The 17,355-nt window shown below is 45.6% G+C and overlaps 1 protein-coding gene across 1 annotated transcript in view; it reads right to left on the bottom strand.

Annotated features, from left to right (window-relative positions):
- Positions 1–15,698, bottom strand: part of IleRS (Isoleucyl-tRNA synthetase) — a 283,203-nt gene extending 267,505 nt beyond the window's left edge. The window contains exon 1 of the mRNA XM_068347042.1: positions 15,525–15,698. Within this exon, the coding sequence (XP_068203143.1) occupies positions 15,525–15,560 (36 nt within the window). The 5' untranslated portion in view covers positions 15,561–15,698. The remainder of the gene's footprint in view (positions 1–15,524) is intronic.
- Between the last annotated feature and the right edge of the window lie 1,657 nt (positions 15,699–17,355).

Genomic DNA, 17,355 nt, shown 5'->3' with positions numbered 1-17,355 from the left:
ATAACAGAAAAAAGCGACTTTTCCTACAGTAAATTTTGTGCTTTCAACTAAACTGACCTTTATTCCCACCGCAAATAAAGAGCTCTCCCGTTATGACCTCTCTTCACGACGTACACAAGTGGGTACCTGGGATTTTGGGTGGGCAAAAACAGGAAAAACGTGATTATTTAACGCTTTCCAAATTCCTAAAAGGCCACAAAACCTAACAAACCCCCCTAACCTAACCTAGTAGTTCCCAGGTCACAGATTTAGCCCGGTGACAAGCCACCAGAACCCCCCTTCCAAGGTCACAAAACTACCCAGATCATAGACCCACCCGGGAAGCTGATCCCCCTTACCAGGTCAAATATCTAGCTGGGGGGCAAGCCCCAGGACTCTTCTATCCAGGTCAATAACTCTAAACGTGAATCACACATAATTCCTTACCTTATGATTAACAACTACACCTTTTTTGTTTTGACAATCTTCACAGTTGAGTTACAATAATTAAAAAATGGGTTGGTCTTCCGTAAAAAGATAACTCTCACTTAGTGTGTGATTTGTAAATTATAAACAAAAGAGTGAAATGAATATTTCGGGGGAATAGGATACCAATTTTGTGTAAGTTTTTGTGGATTTATTATGCGTCCCAGAGAACAATATTTAAAGAAGAAAATGTTAGTTTACCAATACTTATCGACTTGTCAATAAATTTTCCCCACCCAAAACCACTTGTTTCCCACTGGGTGGCCCCAATTACCATAGGATGTATTAGGGTTTACATTTTTAACTAATCCTTTGCGATGGAAATAAATGTCATTTTCGAAGAAAACGCAAGTTTTTCTATATAAAGCTTTATTAGAGAAGTTTTTCCCTTGTTTTTCTGTGATACAAAATTTTCTTACTCTCATCATATAGACTAAAATTACCAATGAGAGCCATACTTATTAAATACAATAATGGCTTCACAATATTCTAAAGAAATCACTACATAAGTATAGTTATCTATTAGCTAAGATACAATGAGATACAGTCATTACTTTTAAGTAAATTACATTCTAGTATGTTACCCAAGAGCTTAGGCTAGCCTAATTTTGGCTACACCTACAAGTTCTGTTAATAACGAGGTATTTTAGGTAAATATATGGTATTATTATATATATACAAGGGACAAACTTTGCTAATATGACAAATTCGTAGATAATTTGTATTTTTCCTAACTATACAAACCTTAGCTATTTAAAGTGGGTAATTACTTTCGGCGTAGCTGAAAGGACGAGCCATAAAAATTTAACGAGGGATTATTACCCCACCGCTAGTTAGCAGGGGGTAGGGAGGGTAGTTAGCTACCCTCCCCCCTCACACACCTGTGTTGTAAGCATCACTTTGCTTAGAGGTAGGACTTCATGGGGGCCAGGGCTGGCGGGCAAGTTTGATTAAATAGCTAAGGTTTGTATAGTTAAGAAAAATACAAATTATCTACGAATTTGTCGTTTGTTCCGTAACTGGAATACAAACCACGCTATTTAAAGTGGGTGACTTAACCCTTAGGAAGGGTGGAACAAGTCCCAGCCATACTGGCTTTTGGCTTTGCCCGGGAACTCATTATCTGAGTGTGTCAGCACTCAACAATAGAGAGTACCTGCACCTCGCTCGCACCTTGCTATGCAAAGGCTGCGGCCTACGTAAGCTGTATGTGAAGGAAAAAAGTGTGACTCGTCCTAGGAAGTTGACCTGAAGTTCTTTAGATGGAAACTTAAGGCTAGGGCTCTCCCAATACCACCTCGTCAGGGTATGGGGACGCGACAGTATTAACTTAATACTAGGAACACAAGGGAACATGGTTTACCTGCAGTGGTTTGAGGTCAGCTGTGCAGAGAACCCAGGATACTGCTTTCCCCAAGAGAGGGGAGGATGAAGAAAAGAATAAGGGCCAGGCATACCTTTTCATTCATGCAGACTAAAACCGGGTAACAATGCCCTCAACCCTCTGCTACTTGTCCATTAAGGAGCCTGAGGTTTAAACCAGCTGTTGTGCAGCCACCACAGGGCCGATAAAGAACGTATCGAGCCTTCTGTGTGTCACGTCTTGCAGGTAGTGGGCTGTGAAGGTCCTTTGACTTCCATACCCCTGCTTGCAGAACCTGCGTCACTGAGAAGTTTATCTTGAAGGCCAGGGACGTAGCTACTCCCCTGACATCATGAGCTCTGGGACGACGTGATGGAGGAGGGTCAGGATTCAGGCACAGATGGATTGCCTTTCGAATCCATGCTGAGATGGTGTTCTTGGTAACCCTCCTCTTCGATCTCCCAGTGCTGACAAACAAAGCCCGCACTTGGGGACGAACTGCAGCTTTTCTCTTCAAGTATAGCCTCAGACTCCTTAGTGGGCACAGTAGGAGATGGTCTGGGTCATCTGTTACGGAACGAAGACTCGAAATCCGGAAGGAGTCGAAGCGAGGGTCCGGCACTCCCGGATTCTGAGTCTTAGCAATAAACTCAGGGACAAAGCTGAACGTTACCTTCCCCCATCCCCTTGAATGGGCGATGTCATACGAGAGACCATGAAGTTCGCTAACTCGCTTGGCTGACGCCAAAGCTAGTAGGAACACCGTCTTCCAAGTCAGGTGGTGATCTGAAGCCTGGCGTAATGGTTCGTAGGGAGGTGTCTTAAGAGACCTGAGAACTTGAACCACGTTCCATGGAGGAGGTCTCACTTCCGACTGAGGGCAGGTAAGTTCATAACTACGTATGAGTAGGGAAAGTTCCAGCGAAGAACTCCGCTATTGCTGGAATAGTGGCATAGAGTGGAGAGATACCCCTTCCACGACACCAACCACAGAAAACTCTCCACTTCGCCTGGTAGACCCCTGCGGATGACTTTCGCAGGTGTCCAGACATCCTTTCCGCAACTTGTTGCGAAAATCCTCTCTCTGTGAGGAGATGCTGGATAGTCTCCAGGCGTGAAGCTGAAGCGAAGCTACGGCTTTGTGAAAGATGTTGACGTGTGGTTGTTTGAGTAGCTCGTGTCGTGGAGGGAGTTCTCTCGGAGGCTCCGTAAGGAGTTGCAGAAGGTCCGGGAACCATTCCGCGTGATGCCACAGCGGAGCTATGAGAGTCATCGAGAGGTTGACCAATAGTCTGGTCTTGTTGAGTACCCTCCTCATCAGACAGAACGGGGGAAAGGCGTATACGTTGATGTTGTCCCACCGTTGTTGGAAAGCATCTTGCCAGAGAGCCTTGGGGTCCGGGACTGGGGAACAGTACAGCGGCAATTTGAAGTTCAACGCTGTCGCGAACAGATCCACAATCGGGGAACCCCACAAAGTCAGGACTTTGTTGGCTACTTGACGATCCAAAGACCACTCGGTACTAGCTATCTGAGACGCTTTGCTCAGACTGTCGGCGAGCACATTCCTTTTGCCCGGAATGAAGAGAGCCAAAAGTGGAATCGAGTGGACTTCGGTCCATCTCAGTATCTCTACAGCAAGATGGGGTAGCTGTTCTGAAAAGGTACCTCCCTGCTTGTTGATGTAAGCCACTACTGTGGTATTGTCGCTCATCACCACCACAGAGTGACCTGCCAGGTGCTGTTGGAACTGTTGAAGGGACAGAAAAACGGCCTTCATTTCAAGCAGATTTATATGGAGGCACTTTTCTGATTCTGACCACAGGCCTGAGGTCCTGTGGTTCAGAACGCGGGCCCCCCACCCTTTCTTTGAGGCGTCCGAAAACATCATCAAATCCGGGGGGAGGACGAGAAGATCCACTCCCTTTCGTAGGTTCTCGTCTGCCACCCACCACTCAAGGTCCGTCTGTTCCGCGAGACCCATAGGGATCAAAACGTCAGGGGAATCGTGTCCTTGACTCCACCGGGACTTGAGTTGCCATTGCAGGGATCTCATTCTGAGGTGACCGTTGGGAACTAGACGGACCCAGGATGAGAGATGGCCAGGAAGACGTAACCACAATTGCGCTGGGAGTTCGTCTCGTCTGAGGAAAGGACTTGCGACCTTCCTCAGCCTTGCTATCCTGTCGTCTGATGAGAAGGCTTTGTGGAGATTGGTGTCCAATATCATGCCTAGATATACCAGTCTTTGGGAAGGAAGCAGAGAAGACTTCTCGAGATTTACCATGATCCCTAGATCTTGGCAAATCCCCAGAAGTTTGTCTCGGTGTCGAAGAAGGGTCGACTCCGAGTCTGCTAAGATCAGCCAGTCGTCCAGATAACGGAGGAGACGGATGCCGATCTTGCGTGCCCACGAAGATATCAGGGTGAACACTGGTGAAAACCTGAGGTGCTGTGGAGAGACTGAAGCACAGCACCTTGAACTGGTAGATCTTGTTGTCTAGGCTGAATCTTAGGTACTTCCTTGAAGACGGATGGATTGGGATCTGGAAGTACGCGTCCTTCAGATCCAGTGTGCACATGAAGTCTCGCGGTCTCACTGCGAGTCTGACCGTGTCTGCCGTCTCCATGCTGAATGGGGTCTGCTTGACAAACCTGTTCAGAGCTGAGGGGTCGATGACTGGTCTCCAGCCTCCAGACGCCTTCTTTACAAGAAAGAGTTGACTGTAGAAGCCTGGGGACCCGTCTACGACCTCTTGGAGAGTGTCCTTCTTCAACATGGTCTTTACTTCTGCCCAAAGGGCTTGCCCTCTTGCCGATCCCATGGCAAGAGAGCTCAACGACAATGGATTCGCTGTCAGGGGAGGAAGAGATATGAACGGGACGCGATATCCTTGGCTGATCACGGAGATCGTCCAGGAATCGGCCCCGAGTTGCTGCCACCTGTTCGCGCAACTTTGGAGGCATCCCCCCACTGGTGGACATGCCAATCCTAGCGTATGCGGCCTCGGCCACTCCCCCTAGGATTCTTGCCTCCCCTAGAGGACTTCTTGCCTCTCCTGTCCTTAACGGGAAAGGGCTGTTTGGACACCGCTGCCTTTGCTGCTATTGCCGGCTTTGTCGTCTTTGCAGGGCAAGGTTATTGAGGTGCTGGAGGCTTATAGGGCTTTGATGTTAAAGCCCTCTGGAGGAGGGAGTCCTGGTTGGACTTCCTACACCTCTCAGCCGCCTGCTCTACATCTTTCGGCTCAAAAAGACTACTCCCCAAAAAGGAGGAATGTCTGAGCTTACTGACCTCGGTGTTGGGGACCTTTGAGTTGAATCTTTCAGACACCGTATCACGGCGTTTCAGGATAGTGTTAGCCCACAAGTTCGAGACTTGGTGGGCAAGAAACTCGACGGTACGAGTGCCTGAAAAAAGGAAGGTCTCAAAGGCCTTCCTGGTATTCTCCTTAGACAAGTCTTCGGATCGTATCAGGATGCCAAGAGATCCTAGCCAGATATCCAGCCACGAAGTGGCCTGCATGGCACACTTCGCTACCTTCTCCTGGCAGAGAATCTCCGAGGTCGAAAACGACACTGGCCGGTTGGAAAGTCTCTCGAGAGGGACTACCCTGGAGAGCTCTTCCACCGAGTTGTTGAGGGAAGAGCTAAACAGGACTCCTCGATGATTTCAAAGTACCTCCTTTGGTGGACACGAGGAGGTGGGAGGAGTTTGTTTCCGGCGCTGGAATGGCTGGAGGAGGCTAGCTCGGAGAGCTGGCTCTCGACCTTATCTCTGGCACTCTTGACCCCCTGGGACCAGGGCAAAGCCGCGTTGGTTTTAGGGGGCTTTTGAGTACCAAAGACTCGGTCCAGAACCGTGTCCTTGCCCTCTCGAGGAGGAATCTCCGGATCCGAAAATCCGTTAAGGTTCCTCATCAGAGCCAAAACTTGCCAAAAGGCATGCTCCGACTCCTGCGGCTCTCCTCCTGATGGACTAGCAGCAAGGTCTCCAGTCCCCAAAGGCTCTTCTTGGAGGGACTCGTGGACGTTCTCCGCGGGCTTAGCTGGTTCTGGTCTGATCCTCGAAGAAGATTTCGGAACCGTCTCGGAGTCCTTCGACTCCCTCCTGGGAGGGATGCAGGATTCCAACAAAGATGGTGGGGGGCTCTTCTCCGCCTCCACCCGAGGAGACTTTTCGGCGCAAGGTGGGATTTCTCCCATTGGTGCGATGGGAGAACGCTTCACCTCACGAGAATCCCCTGAGGACGGAAAACCCTCGTCCACGGGGGATGGAGAGGAAGTCTGGGGAGGGGAGGGAGCCTTCCTCGACGGCTTCCGAGGAACCAGTTTCGCCCTTGGAGAAGTAACCCCGTCGTCCACTCCTCTCTTCCTCTTCAGGGGGGCCGAGATAGCCGCTGATTTGAGGCCTAGTTCAGAGAAAGCGGGCTTGAAAGCCTGCGCAACCGCTCTGATCAAGGGCCCAAACCAAGGCAGCCGACTGACAGCAGCGCTGTCAGAGACACCCTCTGGAGGGAAGGGGATCGTAAGATTCCTAGGAGTGGAAACTATAACTGGGTCTGCCTGAATGGAAGAAGCTGTAGAAGAAAAGATCCTGGACCTGTCCGGAGATTTTCCTCCCTCCGTAGGGCGCGCTGTCCTGCGCTTACGGGGGGGGGGGGGAACGCGATGAAGAAGACCTGACGCGTCGTACTGCCAAATCCTGTGTGGGAACGCGCTGTGGGTCGCACTGGGCATTGCCTAGCTCGAGAGGTGATTGCCCACACGTGGGCGAGGGAACGCGGACGAGCGAAGGAGCGCGGGCGAGCGATGGCGAGCAGGCGAGTGATGGCGTGCAGGCGAGCGATGGCGCACAGGCGAGCGATAGCGCGTAGGCGAGGGGGCGCGTTGGCAAGCGTTGGCGCGTAGGAGAGTTCGCGCGTGGGCGAATGATGGCGCACAGGAGAAGGAGCTCGTGGGCGCGCAGGCGACAGGGCACGTGGGTGCGTAGGTGTCAGGGCGCGTGGGCACGTAGGTGACGGGGCGCGTGGGCGCGTTGGTGCGCGTTTCGGAGACCTCGGATGGAGTGCAGCCACAGGATATTGAAGGGCCCATGAGGGCGAAGCCGTAGGGAGCGTGCGTGCAGGGGGAATATCCCTAGCGTGCGGGCGCGCAGGAGGGCGCTCATCAGGAACCGAAGTTCTGGCAGTGGGCGCGTGGGCACGCAATGGAGACTGCGAGCGATGGCGCGTAGGCAAGGGATGGCGAGCAGGCGAGGTCTGATGGCGAGTCGGCGATCGTGGAGGAGAGCGCTGGCGAGCAGGAGAGGAAGACGACTTCTCCTTGGAGCCCTGATCCGAAGATTAAGGGCGAGCAGGCGAGCGATGACGAGCAGGCAAGTGCTGGTGAGCAGGAGAGCGCTGGCGAGCAGGAGAGCGCTGACGAGCAGGAGAGCGCTGGCGAGCAGGAGAGCGCTGGCGAGCAAGAGAGCTCTGGCGCGCAGGAGATCGCTGGCGCGCAGGAGATCGCTGGCGCGCAGGAGATCGCTGACGAGCAGGAGACCGAGGGCGTCCATGACGTGTATCAGGCCGAGGGCGCGCAGAGGTCCGTTGGCGAGCAGGAGATCGTGGGCGCGTAGTCTCTAGAACTGCAGGGTGAACAGGAGATCGTGGGCGTGCAGGAGAGCGCTGGCGAGATGAGACAGCAACCAGTGAGCGCTTGCGCGCAGTAGTGCACTGGCGCGCAGGCAAACGTTGGCGCACAGGGGAAACCTGGCGCTTAAGGGACTTACACACAATGTGTGAAAGCCCCTTTTGCCCCAAATGGACCGGTGCCCGTTTGAAAACGGGATGGGTGGGCGCCAACAGCGCGTCAGCAGCCAGGAAAGGTGAAGGCAGGTCAGCAGGTCTGGCAGGCGTAGGAGATCACGCACGATCTGCAGAAAGGTCCAGGTCCAAGGAAGTAGCAGGAACGGTAGATGAAGGATGAGGTTCCTCTGCGGGGGACTGCGAGGATGAAGATCCGAAGAGGCGCCTCCTAACACCCTTGTGAGGAGAAGGAAGACCTCGGCGATGAAGAGAAAGGCGAGCCTTACGTCGGATACGTCCTCTGACGCAGGCAAACCATCGAGAGTCCTCCGAAGAGGAGTCTCTGTCAGTGAACTCCCCCGGGGGGGGGAGAATCACCCGCAGGAGAGACCGTTGGACTTAGTTCCTCCCTTGAAGGATGTTCGGAGGGGGGAGCTAAGCCTTCAGCTACAACAGGAGCAGGGGTTTGAACACACTCATTGGAAACGTCTGCCACAACAGCCTCGACAATAGACAGAGGGTCAACCTCTGCTACCGCCGGTGACTGTTTGACAGCTGCTCCCAACCTGATCATGTCAAACAGGGCTTCCTTGGAGGGCAAACCCTGAAGCCCCAAGGAAGCCCAAAGCTGCAAAAGATCATCATTATTTACATCAGGAGAAATAATTAACTCCTCCCCCGGGGGAGGAGGATGAGCTGCCTCGCTATGGGAGGCAACTCCCTCTCCCAAACCCCGAGATCGGTCAACAACAGTACGCCCTACGCTACCACTCGACGGCCTCTCGCGAGAGGCCGACCGAGTTTGAGCTTCGGAGGAGGTTTGGGCTACGGAAGAAGAGTCCTTAGGATTTTCCTTCTTCAAAGGAATCTTTGAAGGAGTAATATCCCGTTTGGACTTCTTCTTCCGGCGCCGAGAAAACCTCTCCCACTGGGAGGTAGGCCACTCCCTACTTTCCATACATACGTTATCACTTTCACACCGCTGACCCCTACAATAAGGGCATAAGGTGTGAGGATCCGTCTCGATGGAAGACATGAAGGTCCCACACGGGCGGTCAGGTAACCCAGGGCACTTCCGCATTGTAGAGTCCAACTTCACAACACTCTAGAAAAGAAAGAAAAAGCAATGATTCATGGGTGTCGTGTAGGCGAGGGTGACAGCGGACACGTCCGTCTAAAACCTGAGCCGTAAGCAAAGTGAAGCTTACAACACAGGTGTGTGAGGGGGGGAGGGTAGCTAACTACCCTCCCTACCCCCCCGCTAACTAGCGGTGCGGTAATAACTCCTCATTAAATTTCTATGGCTCGTCCTTTCAGCTACGCCATAGGTAATTAGCCACTTTAAATAGCGTGGTTTGTATTCCAGTTACGGAACAAAAAAAATTTTGGGTATGTATAGAAAAACTCCCGTTTTCTTCAAAAAGGACCTTTTCCCTTCGCAAAAAAATAGTTAATAAGATATACCCTAACATATCCTATGGCAATGGGTGCCACCTGTGGGAAATAATTCCGGGAAAGGCCTCCCCGTTTCTGATTTCCGGACCCGAGCCTGAAGGATAAAGCGCCAACACTCACACTTGACAAACTAGAGAACCGCAATGAAGACGGTTTGCTTTCCCTGCACACGTTTAAGTCAACAGATTTCTCTATACAGAGACTGTTGGCACCGATATCACATTGATGTTCAGACGCTACTCCAGGGCACAGAATAGTAAATCCAAATCAAGTGTGGTTGGACTGAATCAGTTACGTTAACGACAGTTTCACAAAGCGTTAGGGGGAGCAGTACTGTAAAAGTCAAAACGTCCTAAGGACCACCGGGAAGTAATACTGTAGAACATTACAATAAAGGGTTGGCACCGATAGCTTTACATTGACGTAAATATAAACTTCCCCTTAAGTCATATCTCACCTCATGAGATAACTCATTTAGTCATTTCAAAATGTAAAGGTAATGTAAAGGTTAAGTTAAAAACAGTTAATAATTTTAACCTAAAAATGGCGTTTATTTCCATAAAGTACCACAGGAATTTTCACCTAACTGACACAGGAAAAACCAGCAAAACTACCTAATTGAAATTTGAATAAAGACCGCATGGCATATGAAAAATGCCAAGAAAATGGTCAAATCAATTAAATCGTAAATCAATAATCAAATGATTAATCAACCAATGAAAGTAAAAATGGTGACTGAAATAATACCTAAAGTTCTACTCACTACTTTGAACACATTCCTCTCGGGCAAAAAAATTCAAACTTGATAGAGGGGAACAGGAACACAACTTATAGTAATGGACACGCCACGAATGATTAAACCAGACAGTTTGAACATGACTTCCTAGCTAAATGTGCACATCGTCAAATAAAGGCTAGAAAAAAATAGAGGGGACAGTTCCTTGGCCAAGGTTGAGCACCGTTAATTAGTACTCACGCTCTTGAGGGTTGATTGTAGACTGTAGTGGAAGCATCTTCTGAACTGTTAAGAACACGGTGCATCTTCAGTTCTGCACTGGGGTGTTTTATCTTCGTCAGCCTATCTTCTAAATAATGGCTCCAAGCAAGGCATACTGTTGGTTAGTAACTCGTTGACCAACAGGTAGTTGAAGCGACGCCTAAGATGAAGCAGCATCCAAGTTGAAGGGGCTATGCCTACGTCCGTCTTCCACGCTTCCTCTTTTTTAAGTGGTCTGCTCGAGCCCTCCTGCCTGCCGCCGCTGAGTTAGGTCAAGCCGGTGGAGTGGTTCTTTTTCAAATTTCCATGAGTATGTGGTTCGCTGAAGGGTGCTTTTTATAAATACAAGGATCATTCTTGAAACTCCAGGGGAAAGTGATTATAAAGAAATCCTACTGTCTGGCTTATAAAAATTAATATATATACAAAAAAATTAAGCGGCGTTTAGTGATGTTCAATAACACAGGAAACAATCCTAGCTAAACAGACTTATAAATAGGGACCGAGATGTAAATAGCAATAAGCTAAGATCAATGAGTTACGTAAATTAAAGAATTACTTAAATACAAACCAATTGTGGTTAAACATCCAAAGCTTCAAGAGCATTTGGAACAGAACGCAACCAAGCGCTGTTTTTAAAAATTGTCGCCGGTCAGTTGCATCGTCAGAGCAATGTACTGTGAGCTCAGGAAATGAGATAAAATCATCTACAGAGGAATGAGGTGATGAAAGGTAAAGCATTACAGGGGAATGATGGACATGTTAGCAGCAATGAATATTTAAGGGTATAATAATGAAGGTTACAAAGGAAACAAAAGAAAAACAAGACTCGTAAAACCCAGTGAATAACAAACAAAGAATAAAATATGGAATAACGGGGGTGACTAAAATAAAGCGTGGAAAGAATTTCCACACCCTGCCAAGTAAGAGCGAGAGAGAAGGGGGGTCCACTAACAAGATGGAGGGTACGGAAGAGAGGGGGCATTCCCCATCCCTTTCAAATCTTCAGCAGTTTCTGGAATAAGGCACGGGCTTTATCTGCCGCTGCCCTACGAGGTTGCCCTCGAGAGGACACAGGATCAGGTTTGGGAAAAGGGGCGACATCATCAGAAGAATTGTCATTTAGAGGGTCCTCTGAGGGAGGATCTGGTAACTGGGGTGTCGTGATCGCATCAGGACCACCTTGCTCCAGTTCAATGATATAGGGACCTGAGACATTTGTCTCCAATGGGATAAGACGGTTAATGGGACGCACATATATTCCATGAGGGGTGCGCACCTTCACAGATCTAATATGACCATCTTGACCGGGGTAGGATTCAAGAATACGGGCCATGGGATAATCTTCCCTATTTACTTCATCCAAAATTAACAAACATAAATCTCCAATTTTAGGAGGCACAGGGTGGATACGATTATTTTTTATGTGACGTTTACGAAGGGAAATGACATAATCCTGGGTCCATCGTTTTAAAAACACTTGCAACATGTTCGTGAGTTTCTGATAACTAGCTGGGAGGCTGTTCCCTTCCCTATATGTGGGGTCATCGAGGTCAGTCATAAGGACCTGAGGAGCAAGTGAGAGGGTTCGACTGTAAAGCAGATGACTCGGAGTCTGGGGGTATCAGTAAAGTCGTTGACATCCAAGTAAACTAAAGGTCTATCGTTGATGACGCATTCGGCTTCTTGTACCAAAGTGACAAATTCATTATAGGTAGGATACAAGTGATACATGGCTTTCCTTAAATTAAGTTTGGTGAAGCCTATTAGCCTTTCATAAAAACCTCCCTGCCAAGGGGCACTTCTAGTGTTGATGTGGGAATGACTTATCTCTAATTCAGGGGGGTAATTCAACATTCAAGGTATCATTAACAGTATCCCATTCAAGACCAAGGTAATCATGAATGCCTCTTTCTGTGAAATTGCCATTAGCCTTTAACATAAGTGCCTCAATGAGGGGCCTTTCACTCAGAATGTCTTTGGGGTCGACATAACAGCGTTGAAAGTTGTCAATATAGAAACTGGTTTTGAGTGTCAACGCCAATCTACTGGACTGACTGTCCAAATGATGTTGGATAGTTTGGTTAAGCAAGTAGGGGCTTGAGGTGGCGTCAAACAGAACGACTTTAAATCGATAAGCGACGATCCTTGTCATTTCTGGATCTTCAAAGAAAAGAAAGGGACAGAAGTCTCTCTGGTCTGGGACAATCTCTATGCGAAGGAATGCCTTGGAAATATCTGCAGTTAAACCAAAGGGCTTCTCGCGGAACATTAAAATCATCGATTGAATCTTCGATGCAAGATTGGGTCCTGTGTACAGAGAATCGTTCAGAGAAAGTAAATTTGGGTTCAACCTGGATGAAGCGTTGAAGACAATACGTATAGGGGTGGTGGCTGAATTCTTAACTACGGGATGATGCGGTAAATAATGTACTTTTCCATCAACAGAGGTGCCTAAGGGGACAGGCTCAATAAAATTTTCTTCAAGAAACTCATCCAGAATCTTACGGTAATCAGTAACCAATTGGAGGTTCTTTGATTTTTTGACTGACATGAGTTGGGCAAAGGCTCTAGCATAATTTGAAGCGGGGCGCTTATCACTCTTGAAAGGTAGCTGAACAACATACTTTCCGGTTTTGTATTGAGTAGTTCTCTTGAAGAGATCAACTGCTTTCTCTTCAAGATGGCTGAAGGGTTCTTTAGTGATACCAATGGTGTCAAGTTTCCAAAGGTTTTCAAGAGGCGGGTTTATAGTCATAGGCGAGTCAACATCAATTCGGTTAATGGTAATTGTTACAGCACTGACATCTCTTGGGTCCACGTCAGGACGTGACCAATCAGGCAACTCTCCCCATACCACGTAGCCAGCGGGAGTGCTAAACAGGTTTACACCTTGGATATTGTGGGTACGCTTGAGGAGCCTGGGAAGATAATCGGCACCGAGAATGATCTCAATACCGGCAGCATTATCATCGGGACGTTGATCCGCGAGACGAATTCCATTAGCTTCTAGCCTACTGTCTGGCTTATGAAAATTAATATATATACAAAAAAATTAAGTGGCGTTTAGTGATGTTCAATAACACAGGAAACAATCCTAGCTAAACAGACTTATAAATAGGTACCGAGATGTAAATAGCAATAAGCTAAGATCAATGAGTTACGTAAATTAAAGAATTACTTAAATACAAACCAATTGTGGTTAAACATCCAAAGCTTCAAGAGCATTTGGAACAGAACGCAACCAAGCGCTGTTTTTAAAAATTGTCGCCGGTCGGTTGCATCGTCCAAGCAATGTACTGTGAGCTCAGGAAATGAGATAAAATCATCTACAGAGGAATGAGGTGATGAAAGGTAAAGCTTTACAGGGGAATGATGGACATGTTAGCAGCAATGAATATTTAAAGGTATAATAATGAAGGTTACAAAGGAAACAAAAGAAAAACAAGATGCGTAAAACCCAGTAAATAACAAAAAAAAAAAAAAAAAAATGGAATAACAGGGGTGACTAAAATAAAGTGTGGAAAAAATTTCCACACCACCCAGTGGGAACCAGTGGTTTTGGATGGGGAAAATTTACTAGTGAATTAATAAATAAGGGTAAAACTCACCTTTTGTTATGTATACATTATTCTTTGAGACGTATAATAAATCCACAAAAAATTGCACAAAATACAGGGATCCTCGGTAAAACTTCAGAAGCATGCCGCACTTGATATTAAAAAAAAATAATCATCTACATAGAACGGGCATTTAAAAAGCAATATAAAATGTATAGTTTTCATATGAGAGATTGAACGAGATGGAATTAAATGAGGCTGATAAGTTTTTACCTAAAATTTTTCCTAAGTCAGGAGAGCCCTTTATCTCACTTTCTTAAGCAAACACAAGCAGTTCCAATTACAGTTTATTGACTGAGAGCTGTGACATCATTATGACATAATGGTTTTATAACCAATTACGAACCACTTCAGTCGAAAACCAAGTTTAACTAGGATTTCAGTGGAGTAATAAGTTACCCTAACACCCACTGCTGTTCGTGTTTGACTGAATACTTTGAATAATGAAGGAAAACTGGCATTCCATTTTGTTGTAACTACAGTATGGCAAAGGTAGTGGTTAGCCCTTCTGGTGGTAATTTTGACAAAAAAAAAAAAAACCCGGTTCCTATGGTTGTGTGCACTGCAATGATGGTTATGAAGAATTTTATCATTCTTCTAGTGGTGGTATTAAACTAGTGGTTGAATATGCTCAAAGACAATTTAACTTTTAAGGAAAAGTATTGCGAGTGCTGTGGAGCTATTTTTAGGATTGACTACAACAGGAACGCCTGTAGGGACGAAAGGACAAGAGGGAAGTACAATCTATTTCGAAATTTGGTATTATTATAGAAATACACGGGACAACCTTTACTAATACAATTATCCTGTAAAGATTACCAAGAAAAAAAAAAAAAAGAGATGTGGGTGTCAATCATAAGGTAGGGAATTATTTGTGATTTACATTTAGTTTGTGACCTAGGAAGGAGGGTCTGGGGGGCTTGTCCCCAGCTAGGGGTTGTGACATGGGAAAGTTTGTGACCTAAGAGGGGGGGGGGGTTCTGGGAAGCTTGACCCCCTGGCTAGGGGTTGTGACCTGGAAACTCCTAGGTTAGGTTAGGTGGGTTTGTTAGGTTCTATACACTTTTACAAATCTCAGGAGTGATAAACAATCACGTTTTGTGACCTGGCAAGGGGGCTCCAGGGGACGCACCCAACTAGGAGTTGGGACCTGGGAACTATTAGGTTAGGTTAGGTGGGTTTGTTAGGTTCTGTACATTTTTAAAAATCTCAAGTGTTAAATAATTACGTTTTGCTCGGTTTTCGCACACCCAAAATCCCAAGTTCCCTCCTGTTTCCTTCGGGAAGGAGGGGTCCATAACGGTAGAACAGCTTATTTACAGTGGAAACAATGATCAAATTCGTTGATAGCACATCATTTACTGTATTATTATTATTATTATTATTATTATTACTACGCGCTAACTACAACCCTATTTGGAAAAGCAATACACCCAGGGGCCCCAACAAGGAAATTAGCCCAGTGAGGAAAGTAAACAAGGAAAATAAAACATCTTAAGAACAATAACCACATTAAGATAATTGGCCAATATTTCCTATATAAACTATGTGACCGAGTGTACCCTTAAGGTCCTTCCCAGGTCACAAATCTATAGTAAAAGTTTTTTTCTATTATAAAGGTTGTACCGTGTTTTTCTATAAATATACCAAATATATACGTAGGCTATTATTGTAGACAAGGCTAGGTCCTGCATAGGTTAGGTAAACTATCGACAGCTGTTAAGAATCTTAGCAACCGACCATTGGATACATTAGTACTCTGGTAAAATACATGACATAACCTAATAGCTTAGAAACCACCAATAAAACTCTTAAAACAATATCTCACAACTTACCTGTATCTTATAACGACATACTATGTTGACTTCCATCCACCTCTATTGTTGTAATTATATTTTCGTCGGTTAAAGCTTAAAACACGTGAAAACAAAACACTTATCCTCAAGGCAGGTTACGTAAGGACACGATAACACGCACTGTCACTATTGGTAATGTCTGACTGTCAGTGTCACATTGGCAGAATGTCAGGGTCATACAACAGCGTTGCCAGGTTTTCTAAATGAGAAAAGGCTAACTTTTAATGAACTGCAGCTTTAAAAGGCCAACCCGTTACAAAGACAATACACGCCTTTGAACCCGTTAGAATAAAAAGGGCCAAAAATATAGCATTTAAGGCCAACTTTTTCATGATATTACTAAAGTCCAACTTCAAAATGGCCAAATTTGAGGTATTTGGCCAGAAAAGGGACAACCTGGCAACCATGACATACAATTTCACAAATCAAATTCCCTTATTCTACTCAGATTAATGCCCCAAATAAGGGAACTCTCCAACCAATAGAAATATATATATATATATATATATATATATATATATATATATATATATATATATATATATATATATATATATATATATGTGTGTGTGTGTGTGTGTGTGTGTGTGTGTGTGTGAGTGTGTACAACAGATACTACTCCATTACAATATAACTATAAGCTATACCCTCTAGTAAGAACTAATTGTACGAAATATGCAAAAGGTGAAATAAAGTTTGAAAAAAACATGGAAGGCCCTGTGAAATACCTACTCAAATCTGCATTCATTGATCTCTTTGTTTGTTTATGAGAAAAAAAATATTAGTGTATTTTAAAGAGCACACCATATAAATGTATATTACCCTTACCTGTTCCACATAGCCTACTTAACTTCTTCAACCGTCTGATACCACAGAAAAAAAAAAAAAAACATTCATTCTTGTGCCAATTTTCTCCCCGTCTCAAATATTATACTTTGCTTGTCTAACTGATAATTTGCGTACACTTTCCCTTTAGATTCTAAGCTTTAACTAAAAGTATGAGTGGATAGTGCTCTTTCTAAATTAACAGGATAATTTTAAACATGATAATCTTTGGTAGAAACGATGGCTAGACATTTAAGTTCAATAGATATTACATGGATCGTGATGTAGACATATCTTGACTTTCCTAAATGAGAATGGATGATTAAAACAAGCCAACTTTCTATTTTGTGATAATGATTAAGTCTGTGTCTGTTGGATTAGGGTAATGTGTCTCTATTTCCAAAGCAAAAGGAATAGAAAGTATGTTCATGCCTCTGAAAATCATTCGCAATGGTTTTGAATATGTTCCCAGTCACTTTTCAACAGATTTCTTTAATTGGTCATAATAATGTTCTTGTTTATCTAGAAGATATAATAATAACTGGATAAACGAGAGTAAAAAATATTCAAAATGTCCAAAAAGCATTGCGTCATAACGGCATAAAAATTAACGAAATGTCAGTTTTTTCCATAAGCATTTATAATTTATATGTCACGTAATGACCATAGTGGGTATTCAAGCCTTTCTCGGTATAGTAGAATCAATACGAGAGTATTCCCAAAGTAGTTGATTTTCTCAGGTTAATCATCATCATCTCCTACCACGTCTATTGACACAAAGGACCTCGGTTAGATTTCGCCAGTCGTCTTTATCTTAAGCTTTTAAATCAATACTTCGCCATTCATCATCTGCCACTTCATGTTTCATAGCCCTCACCCATGTAGACCTGGATCTTCCAACTCTTCTTGTGCCTTGTAGAGCCCAGTTGAAATTTTGGTGAACTAATCTCTCTTGGGGAGTGCGAAGAGCATCCCCAGACCATCT

This window comes from Palaemon carinicauda, chromosome 23 (assembly GCF_036898095.1).
Source record: "Palaemon carinicauda isolate YSFRI2023 chromosome 23, ASM3689809v2, whole genome shotgun sequence".
NCBI lineage: Eukaryota > Metazoa > Arthropoda > Malacostraca > Decapoda > Palaemonidae > Palaemon > Palaemon carinicauda.
Note: the sequence above shows the minus strand (reverse complement) of the source record. Positions and strands in the feature narration are given on the sequence as shown.